Source organism: Anarrhichthys ocellatus, unplaced genomic scaffold (assembly GCF_004355925.1).
Source record: "Anarrhichthys ocellatus isolate YVR2014 unplaced genomic scaffold, GSC_Weel_1.0 scaffold12, whole genome shotgun sequence".
NCBI classification, from domain to species: Eukaryota; Metazoa; Chordata; class Actinopteri; order Perciformes; family Anarhichadidae; genus Anarrhichthys; species Anarrhichthys ocellatus.
Genome location: NW_022280042.1, coordinates 9,888,822 through 9,906,488, shown reverse-complemented (window position 1 = coordinate 9,906,488; position 17,667 = coordinate 9,888,822). Strand labels below are relative to the sequence as shown.

Here is a 17,667-nt window from a genome sequence, read left to right as displayed (position 1 = left end):
CCGTCACACATGGAACGAGGTCCGGGGAGGGGGGGGGGGGGGGGGGGGGGGTCGTCCAGGGTTCACTTAAACAGGGACGGGTCTGCTGGCCTGTTTCTGCAGGGTCAGCGTGTTTCAGCGCTTTTTAGAAACACAGAAAATAGATCTGCTGTCTGAGAAAAGGAGGTTCCTGCACACGAGATATGAAGCCGAGGTTTCTCTCAAAGGGAATCGTTCAAGCACACGTGGGGAATAGTTCACACCTTCAGTTCACGTAGGCAGCTCCTCAAATACAAAATATTAAAATATACGATGGTCTGAGGCAGCAGCACCTCACACCAGATTTAAGTGTGCAGCTTTCAGACGCTTATACACGTTTGTTTTCTTGCTAAAATGAATGCCGGGCTTGTAAAATCCACAGAGAACACAGATTTCTTTGGGAGGAAGAAGTGATGAGATGAAGTAAGAAGCTTTATTTCTCCTCTGAGATCATACATTCAGCTCAAGGCTGGGGAGTTTCTACAATGCTGCGTTTGAGTTTATCTTTTCAGCCAAACAAACAGCATTTGTAGTCTCAAATATGAGGAAACCAGAAGGACAGTATGGTGGATTGTTGATGTTTACCCTCGTCTTCATCACTTGCTGTGAGACCCTCCCTGACCTTCTCTCTCTTCACTTCAAACCTTCCACTGTGTCTGTTTCTGCTTGTTTCCTCCTCTGTGTCCGCGGGTCCTGTGCGAGGTGTGAAGAGCTATTTCAGTATTTCGGGAGGCGGGGAGGAAGAAGGGCCGAGCAGCTGTTTCCAGACCGACATTGAGCAGCTTCACGTTCTCTCTCTATCTGTCTCAATTTCAACATTCTTCATCGTCACCGCTGTTAAACCACTGCTGATGCCGTCAAAGTCCTTTAGTACGCAGAACGTGCTGATTCCTGCTCAGATCTTGTTCTACTTCCTCAGTTTAAGGTGTGAATCTTGCAGCTCTCACCTGCTCTCACCTGTGTGGTGTAATAATCATGAGCTGGTGTTTGCTTACCGGAGAAGAAGCTCTTGGTGCGCAGGAAGCTGACGCTGAGCCTGAGGATGGACAGCTTGTCCAGGCTGGAGATGACGTCTTCGGGGAACGGCAGCATGCTGGCGAGCCGGTCCAGCTCCGAGTTCAGCCGGTCGCGGTGCCGTTTGGACGGGTTGGACTTGGCGCTTTCGGTTTGGGTCGGCTTCACTCTGCAGGGGGCCGTGATATTCAACACTTTTCATCATTATCAAGTGAACAATAACTGACATATGGGGCAAATACTGAGGTTCTATTGTCATTGCATACAGATCTATACAGTCTAGATCTAAACCAACATCTGTGAGGCTGAATTTTGGGGAAATTTCATCAAAAGCCATGAAAACATTGCACAGATATTGCAATTTGTTCCCCACAAATTATGATTTATTTCCACTGAAATTGGATTATTCACATATTCATGACTTTCATGTTACTTGTTATTTAATGTGGTGCTAATTAGAGCATTGGTATATTAGCATTATTAATGACAGATATATAGGTGTGGATAAGCATGTATATTTATGGGTTTATGTTTATTAACTTGTTTTATTATTCTCAATAATCCATAACTACAAAAATATAAAGACTATTAATCAAAAATGCTATTTTCTTTATGTATATTTAAATACAATAAGTGTAATTATGTATTAATAAAAGAAGAGATGAAGTTAGTTATAATGCTAAATAACAGACTTACCCCTTCTGAGCCGGTTTCCTTCTCTTCCGTGCAGAGTACATGTTGATTTATTCCCACTGAAGATCCATAAACTCTCCACTCATATCACACCCGCTGCAGACAGCAGAGTCCAGCAGAGTCCAGCAGAAACCTGCAGCTTTTCCCGGGATAACAAGCACGTGATTCAAACCGACGCCATTACTGAAGTCACACTAGAACAGACGCGCGAGAGTAACGGGACCATCCGTCAAATCCTCCAAATCCTTTTTAAACTTCACATCCTGCGAGAGACTTTCAGCCCGAATTTCATTACAAATCACACCGCCATAAAGTTGAATGTTCGTCCTCGTCCTCTCCTCTTTCCTCTCCTCTTTCCTCCCCTCTTCCCTCGCGCTGCTGCTGCTGCTCTCTCCCGGACCAGAGCGCGCTTCCAGGGCATTGATTTAACGTCGGTAGCGCGCAGCGGGTCACAGGTCACGTCAGGAACAACAACAGTGACAGAAACCTTTTTAACACTTCCTGTTGTGATGGTGCATGCCGAACTTATGAATGAAAACATGATGATAGTATCTGGTTGTCATGGTTATTACAATGAATATAAAGCAGTGAATACACATCTTTGATTGTTTCGAATGAGGGAATGGATGTCAGGTTACAGTCCAGTGGACTTCTGCGGGGGAAGAAGAGTTCAACGTTTACATTATAATATATATACTGTGTATTGTTCCTTCAGTTAAGGCTGTAAATATGTCATATGATATGTTGTTATTCGTTTCTATGAGTTGATAAATCCTTAAATGTTAAAGATAGGTACAGTTCTGAGTGCTTTACAGTCATTACTTCACTGTCAGTGGTTTAGTCCTTAACCATCAAAGGCTTAACTGGGAGCAGATCGTCCAACAGGAGCAGAGGCTTTAAAGAGCCAACATGTGTTCACAGCGCCATCTAGTGGACACTTGAGGCAATCACATTGATCAAAACTACAAGAATAACATGGAGACAATAATTAATGTATCCAAAATTCAATCATTTTTAAATAGTTTATAAAAATTAACTTTCATGTAAATTTTCTTCATATTTTTCTAATTATTTTCGACTCAAATAGACCAAAAAATGCTATAAACAAAACTGTTCGCAGTTTTCTTGTCGTCTCCTATTAATCAGTTTGTTTCAACCTTTTTAACCAGAATTTTTTAATTCATTATTTAAAGAGAAAGAAAATACTTTTTCTCTTCTCACCAAATAGTTTTCTCACATTTTCCTAAATTCTTCCGTTAAAATATTACAATAAAACATTTCTCTGGAGCGGAGAAGACAAAGCACTGAAGCACCACGTGTGATCAGATCACCTTTAATACGGTGAGCACTCGATACACTGCTACAGGCAAAACTCACAAGATATAATATGTTGAAAAGTTACAAAAACATCATAGCAAGAGGTTAACATATGTTTATGCTGTGCAGAGAATGTACAAAATATAAAGGCGGCGTGAATCAGGTTAAGGCAATATGACATAAAATACACAATACAGGACAATAGCCAAATGAAGAAAAGACAAATATATATATTTATATACAGGTACACAAAGATACTGCGATTAGGAGCCTTGGCCTCCTCGGGATTGAGAAGTATAATAAAGTACAAATCTAGAAGCAAGCAACACGATATATTTAATATTTCTATATGAACACTTGATTGGAAGCACTCGGGGCTTCAAAGAGGCGGAAACAAGAGCTTCACTTTGTGATGAACATGAATCCATCTGTGATGATTTTATTTGGTTGATTTTTGGTGAATTCTTTCTCTGGCTCAATGTTCAGACTGATGCGCTTCATCTTTACATTCTGTATTTACTGTAATAGTGAATATATTACACACTATGTTGAATAAACTACATGATCTTAAAGGAAAGTATTGCATCATTTTAAATACTTGCAACCAAATAATCTTTATGATTAAATGTGATACATTTTGAGCCTTAAAATGAAAGGTTTTGCACGTTATGTTGTAAAACTTGAGCCAAAGCAATCATAACAAACTGTAACCCAACCTGCCTCCTTTACTACTGCAGTCAGGGGTTCACTACATTACCCAGAATGCCTTTCAGCAAGTCACAAGTGGTGTCCCAAATCCATATGTCAACCACCAAGTCATAATTAAAACTACAAAACAATGATTTGTCTCATCAATGTCTATAAAATATTAAAAACATTGATTGCTTCCTGTTTTAAAATGTCTAAAACATAAATATATTCTGTTTAAAATGATGTGACAAAGAAAAGCAGCAACTAGAGACATTTTTTAACGACAGGCTTACGTATTTGTTTGCCTTTTGCTGCACTGTTGAGCACCAAGTTGGACATTTAGAAGCTGTCAGAAAAAACTAAATATGGCAGATTTAAGTGCGACTGGAAACTTGGGACATGAACGCATCTTATTCTTAGTTGGTGAATGTCAAACCGTCTTCAGGTGCAATCGTTGTGGTCTGTTTCCTGCTCATGAAACCGTCTTTTCCCTTTGGTATCCTGCAGAGTTAAACATCACAGATGGCTCTCTTTTTGGCATTTAAGTCCGCTGTCACTACTTTGGTCTTTTGCAGCTTCTATAAATCAGCTGAAACCTACTTATTCTAGAAGAATTGTTTCTTTACAAAGTGCTGATGAATCAGATTTCATGGCTCAGTATCGGAGGAAGCGACGCACATTTCTTGCAGTTTGAGGCTCTTTCGTGTTTCTTTTCAATCGAAGTGCTGATTTAAAAATAATCAGACAATCGAAAAGATGTCAATTGAAGGCACATGTGAAGAGTTTTCCATTTCTTTTCCTCATTTAAAAAATAAAATACAATAGCTGCCTTTAAACTGTTTTACTTCTGTCTTTCTTGCTGCCGGACGTCCGAGCAAGAACGTTGATAAATTAACCACAAGGACAGAAAGAGGAAAGAGGAAAGAGGACGGAGAAATGAATAAAGGGTCCAGTCTCAGTGATCAGAGATTGATTACCAACTTTCAGGTTTGGATCTAATAAAACCTACTTTGAAATAAATCTCTTTACTTATCATGAATTTAAAGTTGGGTCATATTAAAATAAGACATAATCTGGAGGATGAAGCTCTTATTTTTGTGAATTACTCCTCTTGACTGTGCTTTGGTAAACACTTTAAAGGAACAGTGCAAAAACAATCTCACACAAATTGGCTCCGTGAAGTTTAAGGCAAGTTTGGTTTCAATCAAATATTAAATTTCCACGATACCTTTTTTTATGCAAATATTAAAATGTCATTTTGAGGTTTTGCGTTCTGTCAGTTTAAGGCACCGTCTGTATCTTTCTCCCTACAACAGGAAAACAACAACAACACAGAAACATCAAAGAAGAAAGAAGTGCTGGCTCGGTGATAAACGCTCTGACTGAATGCTCTTAAAATATAAAAAAGAGTTTGTTGTGCGTTTTCTTTTTAATACGCTGTCTGCAGATCTAAATCTCCCTCACTGGGACAGCAAAGAGTTGACATTAACGTAATCAAGACGCATTTTCAAAAGGACAAAAACAGCAACAAAAGATATTTATAGATATATTTTATCCTTCTGAGCGCTCAAATTAGAAAACAGGTTTTTAGGGAGTATGGCGTTTGTGCGTAGGAGACGGCAGAGGATCCTTTCATCCAGGTTCACTCAGATCTCTAAGTCCTTTCTCTTGTTTGATGCAGGACATAAAATGATGCATTTCCCTCTGAAGAAGTAAAGTTTGATGCAATGCTCGGCTGTGGCGGTCGCAGAGAATCAGTACGTTATGGTAGTTTTTAGCTGCAACGGAAAGCAGAAACTGCCCTCACAACATCCAACATGTTCTTCCAACCCAGTATGTTCCACACATACTAACTTCATACGTCACAGGAGGGAAGATTAAAAAGCCAAAAAGCATAAATTTGCTGGTGGATTTCGTCTGTGAAGCGTTAACTAAAAGCTACTGTAGTTGCAGTGGGTGTCTTCTGTTCTCCGGCCACAGGGGGCAGTGATGAGCCCACTGCAGCTCGATGACGTACTTGGACACACAAGAGTCAGATTTGTGTTTTTGTACAGTGTGTGTGTGGTTAAAGAAAAGACTTCAGGGATGAGGCCTGAGGTCTGACCTCCGATAAAGAGACGACGATGAGCTGCAGACAAACTTCCGTCAACGTGGTCGAAAACCCAGACGAGCTTGTTTTATTTGGTATAATCCAACCAGCTCCAAAAAGGGAATTCATGCTTTTTTTCCTTTGATTAAACTCCACACAAATAAATTGTTTCCTCCTCAAAGACCAGATATCCTGAACCACACAGCCGCCATCACTGTTTCCTAATAAGAAGAGAAAAGAGGAAGGAGAGGCGTCCTGCTGGGTCTCCTCGTCCTCCTTCTGTTCGTCAGTCTGATCCACACGAGTCTTTCTGTTTCCTGTTGGCGGGATCCTCTGCCGTCCAGAAGTCCCGGCGGCCGGTTCCTATTGGTTCTCTGAGTAGTAGGCGTTCCGGTTGGGCAGCGAGGAGAACGGGAAGACTCCGTTCCCGACGACTGGACGGTTGTTGATCTGTGAAATCAGAAAAGACAAAGATTACTTTATTATTTAAAAAAATACATCAAACAAAGCTGGATGGTTGGAAATAAAGAAAAGAAATAAAAAAGTAGGATTTACAGTAACAATTGGTCTTGCTGTCACCGACTTACCTGCGTCTGCTCACTGAAGTTCAGGTACTGCTGCTGTTGCTGCAGCAGCAGGCCGTCCGGGTCGAGTCCGGCCGTCACTTGGAAGGACAGCTGCGCCTCATCCGGATCCGGGACGGTCGTCATGCCCGGCACGGACGCCCCTCTGGGGAGACCCTGATAGAAGCAGGAGGGGTTGGAGGGAATCTGGTGTCCGACGGGGTTCAGTCTCTGGCTGATGTGGACTCCATTCACAGGCACGGACGTGGGGCCGTTTGTGAACATACAGCTGCTGGGAGGAGCGGAAGGAGGCGGCGGCTCCGTGATTTTCTGAACGGGAAACGGCACGTTTGAAGTCTCCGGAGTCCTGAACATCGGACCGCTGTTAACGGCATGCAGAGGATTCCTCTGAAATCCTGACGTTTGGTTGAGGCGGGCGCCCATCTGTTGGGGTCCACCTGAGATCAGCTGCTGGTCCAGCGACCAAGGCAGCCTCTGGTTGACGTTGTTTTGTGTCTTAAGTGCAAAGCGGCCCTGCACGCAGCTCGACGAGGACAAACTTGTGGGGAAAGTTGAAATATTTTGAGCATACGTTTCTACAAAGTTGTCTGCTCGGCTTGCGTTGGAGGAGGAGTTCCACTGGTTTCCCTGAACGTTGAACCCAGGATTTAACTGTCTTGTAGCGCTTTGGTCCTGGAGGCCGGTCGGTATGTTCGGCGTCCTCATCTGAAGGTGGCTCTGCATTGGTTGAGCCGTTTGGTTGGGTTGAATCTGATTGGCTGAAGGTTGCCTGAGCGAGAATGATCCGCGGTTGTTGTCTTTGGCTGCACCTTGCAGGGTTCTGACCTGATTCTGTGTTTGAGCCGCCATGGAGGGGCTGAAGGTAACTGGAGCACCAGGAGGTCCCAGTTGGAGACCAACAGAAGTGGTCTGCTGAAGGGTTGGACCCAGCTGGAGACCAACAGAAGTGGTCTGCTGAAGGGTTGGACCCAGTTGGAGACCAACAGAAGTGGTCTGCTGAAGGGTTGGACCGTTTAAACCCAGCTGAGGAACATCCATGTGGGTCAGTTTCATGTGGGCCAAGATTGGGGGCGCTTGTCCCGCTACCATCTGCCCTCCATTTGGTATCAGCTGGTTCTGGGGCTCCAGGGGCCAGCCGAAGTTCTGCTCCTGCTCTGGATTCCGGTTCTGGAAAGTGGAAAGGTAGTCCGGCATGACGTCCAGCTGATCCGGCAGCTTGAGCCCGCCCTCCCTCTGCAGCTGCTCCTCCACGTACATCAGGATGTCGTTGCTGAGAATGTCGTCCAGGTTTTCGTTCATCTCGCAGCTGCTGCTGCTCATCTTCAGCAGGGTGCTCTCCCAGCTCTTCAGCTCCTCGGGCCCGACGTCCAGGGTGTCGCTGAGGTCGTTCTCCCTGAGGATCTGCTGCAGGGTCTCCATCATGTCCTGAACCGTGGCCTCGGACTTCACCAGGCTCCCTACGGGGGGTTTGGGTGTCGCCAGCTCCCACATATCTCTGGGAACGCTGACCGTGGCGTGGGTGTCTTTGAAGGCGGCATCGTTGAGGGTGTTGAAGGCGTTGTTCTTGTTGTGTTCACAGTAGAGAGACTGGTCCTGACTCAGCATGCAGCCCAGGATGGATTCGCGGCTGACGGTGTAATCGTCCAACTTCCTTTGCTTGGGGCCGGAGCAAGGGTCGGGGACATCGACGGTTGGAGCGACATCGTAAAGCAGCGCCTCTCCAGTGGTAAAGTTGAATGGCAACTGGAGGCGACGGAGGCGGAGCTGATCTTCCCCTTCTTCATTTCTGTGGCAAAAAACAAGAGTAGGTCTCTGCTCCTCATGTAAACCATCACGCACAAAAAAACACCGTCATCTCTTTGGTTTTTAACTTACATCAAAGCTCTCTGCCGGACCACGATGAAGTCCGGTTTCCCGGCTTTAAAGACCAGCCTGGCGTTGGCCTGGACCCAGATCCACACGCCAGTCTTGGCCAGAAGTCTGAAGACGGTGAAGCCGCTTTCTCCGGTTTTCATCACTGAGAACGACACAGAGAGAGTCAATATATAACAGACCTAGAAACGTTTCTGTGTCACTTTCAACCAGTCAGATTAATGTAAAAGTAAAACAGACAATTTAAAGTTATTGAGGAGATTCATCTTTTCATGTCAGATCAGTTTCAAAACGTGGTGCATTAGTCTAAAGATAAAGTCTTCAAATTGCTCATTTGAACCCCTCCGATGAGCTTCATCGGTGACTCACTCTTCAAGTGGTTGTCGGCGCAGTACATCATGTCTGCAGCGTGGATGAAGTTGTAGCCGGAACCTTTCATGCAGAGCTCCACTTCACTGTAACCCAGAACCACCTTCCCTCTGCGCAAATAAATAGTCACATTCAAATAAAAACTATTTACATGTTTGAATTAAAGGTCACAGATTCATAAATCTGCTTAGTGTGTGTGTGTGTGTGTGTGTCCACCTGTTGTCGATGCCCATGGGAGTGAAGTCCAGCTTGTGTTTGGTCTGGAAGATGAGCGTCTTGGTGCGGATCTCCAGGATGGTCGGCGACTGCATCTGCGTGGCGATGGAGAACAGAGCGAGCTGCGGCGGAACCAGCGACCCCTCCTCCGACACCCGGTTCTGGCCGTTGATGAACTTCAGGCGGCCGCGGAAGTTCAGGGCCTTGGAGACAAAAAAACACACCTTTAAACATTTGTTGTTGTTGTTCTTTCTGGCAGATTAACTCTTAAAGACGGTGCGTGTGTTTGTACCAGGAAGCCGGAGGAGTTGTCGAGCAGGCAGCGGAAACGGCAGCAGAAGTTTCTCTCCAGGAAGGACGAGTTCTCGGGAGGGATGGCCTGGGGGTCGTAGGTCATCACGTTGGTGCTGACCTCCGCCGAGCTCTGCTCGCCTGCAGCAGCGAGGACATATTTAACATTTACTTCCATCTAATGTTGATAATCATCTATATTATTATCTATATTTAGAAAGAGCTTCGCAAGCAAAAAGAAAATATGGTACAAATAAGGATGAATAATAATTTCCTTGTATAATGAACAGACTGGATATCAGAAACGCCTTCTATGATTATATATTTTGTGTTTTTATATTTAGAACTGCACAAAACATGTAAATGACAAACGTGTAAATCTGTGAAGATTACTCTGCTCATTAAACATGCATGAAGTAAACCCACACATATGAACCTCTTTTGTTCTTTGCACTTATTGATATTCATCTGCAGGTATGTTACGTATTCACAGTGTATTTTGGAGGATAAGCTTCTCTATCTGTCACTGTGTTGCTCAGGTGTAAAACACATTCATATATTGTCGTGAGCTCACTGAGACTCTCCGCGCTGCCGTCTTGCTGGCTGGTATTCGGGTTGAGAGCGAAGTGAAGCTGCCGTCTGAAGAGAGCTCGGTCGTCGGTGTGGATCAACTCAAACACGCTCTGGTGGACGACATCCGACTGCAGAGAAACACACCAGTATTTATCGATCTATTAAGAATGAAATTACAGCAATCCTGGAGGTATTATTAGTAAAACATATGCACATTTAGGACTGGAACAAATCTGAATAAATACAAAGTAGATAATCCATCTTGCCTTCTTTTCCAGCCTTTTGAGACAAAGTTAACAAACTACATCTGTATAGTTCAGATTAGATTTTGTCATTTAAAGAAACATTAAATCATCATAATTTGATTGTCTTCTAGATAAAATAGATAAAACAATCTTCTGTCGTGGTTAAAAAAACCTCTGGAGCTCACAAATCCTGACTTCAGGGTGTCTTTGAACTCAACAAAGCCTGCCGAGCAGTTCGGATCAGCGGCGTTGACAAAGGAGGTTTTGTGTCGAAAGACGAGAGGTGCCTTCAGCACAACGGTGGCATTCATCCACTCGACTCCTCACCGTGTGTGTGTGTGTGTGTGTGTGTGTGTGTGTTTACACTTGCATCATCACTCTTGAACGCAGCTGGCCAGAACAAAAAAATAAAACTGGAGCTCTGCAACAAAACGCTCCTCTAAGGTTATTATCTAATATTTATCCAACACTTTATTGTGAAAGGTCGACTGTAGTACTATTAAAACTTGTACTGCTACTGCTGTTTGTACTTATTAAGATACATAAGGCATCACATGTCTGCTCCTTAATATGCAAATCTGCTGTATAAATAAAGTGTTTCACGGTAAATAAATCCTGTGTGTATAAGGGTGTGTTGCACTCTCCCCAGGCAACGATTTTTATATATATATTATCATTTAAATCTCCCAAATGCAGAAATCTTTATATATGTATATATATATATATTAACATGAGCTCTCTTCTCAGTCTCTTTATTGGGGCTCATTTCGGTTTAATGTGGTTCTATTTATGCAAAAGAAACGTTAAAATGTTCTTTTTACAGTTAATGTGTACAAGAAGTCTCCCTTTGTATTTGGTTCTTAATCATTTTTGGGCGTAAAGCAGTTCCTAACGTTGGTTTCGAGAAGGCCAATCAAAGTGAACTTCATTCTTCTTCTACTATTATTGATCATCAGCTCATGTTTACCTGGTGGAAGCCCAGGAAGTCCTGGATGGTGGGAGACGAATAGAAGACGTAGCCTTCAGCCGTTACCACCAACACGAAGCCGTTCAGCGCCTGAAACACCAAGAATAAAAAATAAATGTCACCCAGAGCTTCAGGCTGCTTCTCCTCTTCAACACTAAACGTCGCTCAGGTGTTACCTGAAGCAGCAGGTCGCCCTCACTGAAGCCCACGCCGTCGATGGAGGCCACCTGGGAGGAGAAAGCTCCTGAGGAAGAGGAGGTGGACGGAGTCGGCGCGCTCGGGACGTTGCCCCCGAACATGAGGCTCCGCTCGCTGGTCCAGCTGGAGCTGTTCTGGCCTTTCTTCATGGTGGCTGGAGGTGAAGAAGAAGAAGAAGAAAACTGTCAGCGTTTTGATCCACAGAAGAAGAAACTTTTAAGGTTGAGAAGAAACGAATTAGCTGCATTCTGGGCCAAAAAAAAGGCAGATTTTTGTTGTTTTAACACACATTCCTGATAAAAACACAGAAGCACTGACAGGAAGTGAAACGAAATTTTTACTTTTCTCCACCCAGTGTGCGAATCTCTGTACAAAGTTTGCGCAACATTTCAATGACAATGATGCAGCAGCAACCAGCAACCAGGCAACAAACAGCTGATTGTGTTTACAAAACATGGAGAGAAAAGAGAAGTGAGGACGAAGACAAAGAGGAACATCTCCGTCTCTTTCTGTCAGGGTGGAGCCACCTGAGGTTTCCTGCCGTCTTACAACACTGTCACTCAACTCCTCTTCCTCTTCCTCCTCTGGCACTTATCAAGCAGTTCTTATCAGCAGCAGAAGAACAAGAGAAAAATAACCTTCAAATATCCTTTTAGAGAGGAAGCAGGTGGAGGAAACCAGTAAAAACACGAGGAAATGAAATGAATCAATATATAAGCTTCAATCTTTCATTTATTTCTGGTTTACAGAGTAAAATAAGTCCTCAAAGGAGGAAGAAGTAAATCAGAGAAGTACGCTTTTTACTTCTCTTCTTTAATTCTCTGTCCTCTGTATAGCGAGGATGCTTTGTTTCATAGTACTCTTAGTATTTTATATTATGAGTACTTTGAACTCTTCAAATAATACATTCTGCACACTATTTTTGCCCCGAATCTGCAAATATTTTAATAACAGAATAATCTTTTGGGCAATTTTTTGGGGACTTTTGATTGTCTGAAGATGTCACTTTGAGCTCTGAAAACTTTTAAAGACAAAAAAATGATTAAAATGAAGTGATGTCATGCCAATAAAGTTATTTGAATTGACCAACAAATAACTGAATAATCAATAGAATATAATCAGTTGCAGGATGCTGGTTTGGAGTACTGGCACATATGCTGAACCAATTCAAGCACTAGGTTTGGAATTCAATGCCTCAAAAACACACACACACACACACACGGCTGACTCAGCCCTCCAGGCCAAATGAGGATAACAGGCAGAGCCACAAAATTACCCGTTGGCCGTTACGTTTTCCCAAAGCGGACCGAGCGCAGCGGGGAGGCCGCTCTGGAGGACCAGAGTCATGTGAAGTGGTCGACGCCGGCCTCGGAGACTCGATCGATCCGGATCGAGCTGGTTTTCTAATATAGCGCTCATGTGTGCAGACGGAAACATGCAGCGTCTTCTCCAAGAAAACCATCATGAAGAGCATTTCATGTGTAATTTAGAGACACTGGATCACAACCCTCTGATTATAAGTTTATAACTCCACGACACAAGTTATACAGAGCTGATTATATGTGACAAGCTCAAGTTTTACTCTGAAATAGGAGCTTTAAAAATGTCTCACACCTAAAAAGATGAAAAGTCCACCTTTAGGTTTTTACATCCTATTTGTTCTATTTATTATTTTTGATCAACTTTCAGTGCAAAGAAAGTGAACAAACAAGATATAATAATTAATGAGCTTTAACATGTTAGAAGGTAGATTTTGTTACTTTTGGAGAGAGTCAGGCTTGCAGTTTCCCCCTGTTTCCAGTCTTTATGCTAAGCTAAGCTAACCTGCTGCTGTCTGTAGCTTCATATTTACCGTACAGACATCAGAGTGGTATCAATCTTCTCATCTAACTCCCGGCAAGACAGCAAATAAGTGGACACGGACACGCCAAAGGAACACGCACAGTTTGGTTAGAGCCACAAAAGAGTCGGATAATTTGAGATTTGCCATAACAGCCGAGTACAAAGACAAGAACATGCCAACCAGATGGGTTGGTTAAACCCACTACAGCACAAAGAAAAGGGAAACGTCCCAGTGCCTCATTAACTCTCCTCCCAGGGAAGAAGACCAGGTGGCGTTACATTTCAGAAGCTTGTATCAAAGAAGACTTTCTGGAGCCGTGGTAGGAAATTTACCAAACTATCTGGTGCCCAAACAGAAAGCACGCCACGAGTGGCTGGTTTGATCCATAAAAACATGACGAGATGAGAGAACACAGCCGGTACGAATCCCAGAATACCCCAAAGAGCCGAGGAGGTAGAAACTGGTACGAACCGAGAAAGACTTAAATAAATCAGCTTGTTAATAAACGGTGAAAAAAGCAAACAAAATGCGTGAAGTTTACTCCACCACCTGTTTTATGTAGTTTGATTAATGGCGCTGCCAACCACTCGCGTTCCCAGAGCAGACATTTCACTTGTTTCACACATATTGGAGGTTTGTAAATGTACCAAACTTGAAGTTAAAGTTCAAATATACTAAAGGTGCAAAAGGCTTCACAGATGTGGCCGTGAATCATGACTGGATACCCGTCGCCCTCACCGGTCCTCACACTGAACCTTTGGTAAATCAATGTGTGTTGTGAAATGTGTCCACATGCAAAGCTTAAATAACAGCTTTAATCCCATGATCCTCTGCTCTCTCTCTTCTTGCTAGATATTGTACTGCTCCCATGGCATTCAACATGATTTACTGCACAACACAACAGCGCCAATTGATTTCATGCACTCTCACTTCTCATGAATTTAAACACTAGAACTCTCTTTTCTTCTGCAGGTCCACAGCAGTGTTTCACACTGTGGGTCAGCCTAAATAGGTGCATACGTTTACATGTTCATTTATCCAGGTAGCAAGCTGAGCACACTTTACCCGGCAACGCTCTGGTTCACATTCCCAGCATTGTGAAGATTCCCACCTGGGAGCTTCCCGTTACAACCACAGACATTTAGCAGCTTTATACCGGCTGTTTCACCCGTTAAAGGAATTGCTCAAAGGTGATTGTGAAGCAGTTGCTGGGAAGGTGTTCATTTAAATACCAAAGATTGTCCAAACGTTTCCATTGTCATCCATCAGTCTGAAACCCAAAGATATTTAATTTTCACAAAGAAAAGCAGAAAGATTCTTACATTTTTTAACGATCTACTAATCAATGAATCGACTAATAAGTGCTGTTTTATTCTAAACAAACATCTTTCTTATAACTTTTACAAAAGATAATTCTTTCTGCCAATAACGTGAAAAGTGTGTGTTGTCTTATATTTAGTGAAACCTGCAAACATTCGCTCACGATGTTGGAATGATAGTTGGAGAAGGAGAGAGAGCAAAGCATCATGGGATTTAAGCTGCTATTTAATAACCGACGCTTAACAAGGATCGTCTCACCCAAATACAATTTCTGATGAAGACTGCAACTCTAACTTTAGACATCCACCGGCTGAAAGAAAAGCATTACGGCAATAAAATGCTCTGCAGCCCGAACAGAAACAGCACAGGATCAAACTTGTGTTCTCCGTTGATTAAAGGAAAAACTTTTTACACATGTTAAGAGACTGAATAATGACTATAAGTGCAGATATGGAACATTTGTTCATAAACATGACACAAACAGTATGTGGCGTGTGTGGGGGTTGTTAACAAATATTGAGTAAAGATGTGTTACCCAAAAACTAGACGCAAGAATTTTTCAAGAGTGTACGTCTTTGTCTTCAGTTTCACTGTTGCCTTAGTGTGGTTTTGGTGTGTAAGAGTGTGTGTGTGTGTGTGTGTGTGTGTGTGTGTGTGTGTGTGTGTGTGAAGGAGGGGGGCTGTCTGGGCATGCTCAGAGTGAGGGCCTCTAACACACTCATATAGCCACCACTCATAGCCGGAGGAGATCTGGTTTAGTGGTTCAGCGTTTCAGTGCAGCAACAATGAACTATTTTAGTCCCCAGAAGATTGATTAATGTGTACATATTGTAAAGCCCTCTGAGGCAAATTTGTAATTGGTGATTTTGGGCTATACAAAAATAAATTGAATTGAATTGAAAATTGAATTAAGATGGGGAAGAAGAAATGAAAGAAGCCCGTGAGGTATTAATAGAAAAGGTGTGAAAGTGCTGAACAAAAAGAGCAATAAGGGCTCAAATGATTAAATAAAAGGAAACCTGAGAGGACCTACATCGGTGCCCTGGGGAACTCCGAGCTCTTTTTGTGATGGGGTGAAAAAAACTTCATTCACACCACGACCCCAAACGCTGATGTTTTAACAAGGAACAGCTGACTTTTACCAATGTGTCAGAACGCTTCTAAAACTAAGAAAAAATAAGACCGTAGTGCTCATTGTTAAGCCCACAGACATGTCTTCAGATATCTTCTTTTTTCTGACCAACAGACGAAAACAAAAAGATATCAAATCTATCAAATGAAATAAAGTATTCCAATTAACAAATATATTAATTGACTAATCGTTTCAGCTCTAGGATCAAAGCATCGCAATTAATTAAAATACTCATGAATGAGAAGCTTCAAAGAGCTTGCTGTAGATCCTTTACGCTGACACAGAACCTTTTTGCTGCTGGATGTGCACTCGTTTCTTTCATATTTGCGAACACAAACCCGCCCGCCCTCCGTCTCCAAACACCCGCTCTGAAGCACTTGCGGTTTCTGTCGACTTTGAAACCCAAGAGCTGAATGGAGTCATTGTTCTTCATCCCTTTGGACTACAGGGTGGGGGGGGGATGAATCACCGACACACTCTCTCTCTCCCTCTCCCTTTCACTCTCAGTTTAAGCTCACTCTCCCCCGTCTCTCTCTCTCTCTCTGATCCTCTCTGTGCAGGTTTGGACATGAACGAACGGCGAGGACGAAAGCACAGAAAAGACCTTGTGTGGTTTTGTAATGGAGAAGAGTTTCAGACTCTGAGCGCTTCTTCATTTGTCCTCTGGCTTCAGATCTTTTTTTAAACACGTATCATCTGTTGTCTAGTGCATCATGTATCATCTGTTGTCTAGTGCATCATGTATCATCTGTTGTCTAGTGTGTGTCGTTTCCTGTTATGTTACTTGATCAATAACATTCTGTGCAGATGTGATCTGCACCACAAACATCATATTTGTCCATTAGGCAGTGCTGTAATAATCTATACTACTTTAAATCACCTGGACTTTTAGGCATTTGAAACATACATGCATCTCTTGATCATCTCTCTTTTTAAGCCTAATTTTGCAGCTTTTCTCCCCACTTTTGACACCTGTCACTCATCTCTGCAAGTAATGTATCAACAGGGTGTTGTGTTGTGTTTTCTCACTTCTTCTCTCCATTCCACGGTTGTTGTAACTGACACTTCCTGTTCTGCGGTTAAAAGTCTCATTTCAATAACCACAACTATTTCACACATAGCCGCGCCCAAATGGCAAGCCTACAGAAAAACAACCCGATGTCCCGACTATTACAGGTGAAAACACACGGCGTTATTGTCAAATACTGTATAAGCAGTTTATTTAAATGATATTACTGAGGAAAATGTGTCTAAATGCTCTTAGATTTATGGACTTTCAGGCTAGTAACTTCCACACACACTGGCTGCATTCAGACTCGGAGACAACACACTACATTCTGTGAAAGTTCATGCACCACACACACACACACACACACACACACACACACACACACACACACTGCTCCAGCCATAACCCTGCTCCTCCTACCACAGCGTTGACCTCTGACCACATGCTGCTACGATAAGGCCGGGTCTGGAGGAGACGTCTCAACGTTTACATTCCTTCTCGTCTGAACGGCAGGTCACCCTCGGGTGCCTCCGCTGATACTGCACACGACCCACCACACCCTGACACACACACACACACACACACACTGAGATCATACCGATCACTCAATAAATGAAGGGCAACTTCAGGAGTTAATCCCCAAACCCAATACACATTCTGGAGTTATTACTATTCCTAAAAACTGAAAAGTGTCTTCTTTAAGCTTCCTGCTTCATATCATCTTTTATAAAGTTCCTTTTCTTTTAGCTAACACCTAGCACGATGAGAAAAACAACATTATGTTCTGACAGAATTAGTGTGAAAACAATAAATGAGTTGTTTCCTGTGAACACAGAAGTCTATGTTGAAAAGACAGCGTACGCATGTAGCAGGTGCAGAGAATAAAGCCAGAAGTTGATGGATGCATTGCTTTCAAAAGTGAAAATGCAGCAACACGTTTCAAAAGACGAGTTTGCACAAAGAAACGAGCAAAAAAAAGAAGAAGGTTGTGAAGTTGATCCACAAGCAGAGCGGCAAATTTCCGAAACACAGGAAGGAAAGAAAGAAAACATCCGGAAGGTTAAGAAACGTTCAGGAGGGAACTGTACTCGCTTTCCACACAACGAGGGAAATACGGCTAATTTGCTGTAGTTGCTGCTTAATTTTAAAATTACCTCTCGCTTTCCCACACACACACATACACACACACACACACACACACACACACACACACACACACACACACAC

General features: G+C 42.9%; 2 protein-coding genes across 2 annotated transcripts in view; both read right to left on the bottom strand.

Annotated features, from left to right (window-relative positions):
• Positions 1-2,964, bottom strand: part of LOC116385882 (aryl hydrocarbon receptor-like) — a 16,918-nt gene extending 13,954 nt beyond the window's left edge. Inside the window, exons 1-2 of the mRNA XM_031851614.1 lie at positions 1,729-2,964; positions 1,014-1,201 (exon numbers count right to left, since the gene is read on the bottom strand). Of these exons, the coding sequence (XP_031707474.1) occupies positions 1,014-1,201; positions 1,729-1,769 (229 nt within the window). The 5' untranslated portion in view covers positions 1,770-2,964. The remainder of the gene's footprint in view (positions 1-1,013; positions 1,202-1,728) is intronic.
• A 78-nt stretch (positions 2,965-3,042) lies between these two features.
• Positions 3,043-17,667, bottom strand: part of LOC116385881 (aryl hydrocarbon receptor-like) — a 50,120-nt gene continuing 35,495 nt past the window's right edge. The window contains exons 3-11 of the mRNA XM_031851613.1: positions 11,115-11,290; positions 10,939-11,028; positions 9,728-9,854; positions 9,155-9,294; positions 8,863-9,065; positions 8,647-8,756; positions 8,281-8,422; positions 6,409-8,191; positions 3,043-6,271 (exon numbers count right to left, since the gene is read on the bottom strand). Coding sequence (XP_031707473.1) covers positions 6,185-6,271; positions 6,409-8,191; positions 8,281-8,422; positions 8,647-8,756; positions 8,863-9,065; positions 9,155-9,294; positions 9,728-9,854; positions 10,939-11,028; positions 11,115-11,290 — 2,858 coding nt within the window. The 3' untranslated portion in view covers positions 3,043-6,184. The remainder of the gene's footprint in view (positions 6,272-6,408; positions 8,192-8,280; positions 8,423-8,646; positions 8,757-8,862; positions 9,066-9,154; positions 9,295-9,727; positions 9,855-10,938; positions 11,029-11,114; positions 11,291-17,667) is intronic.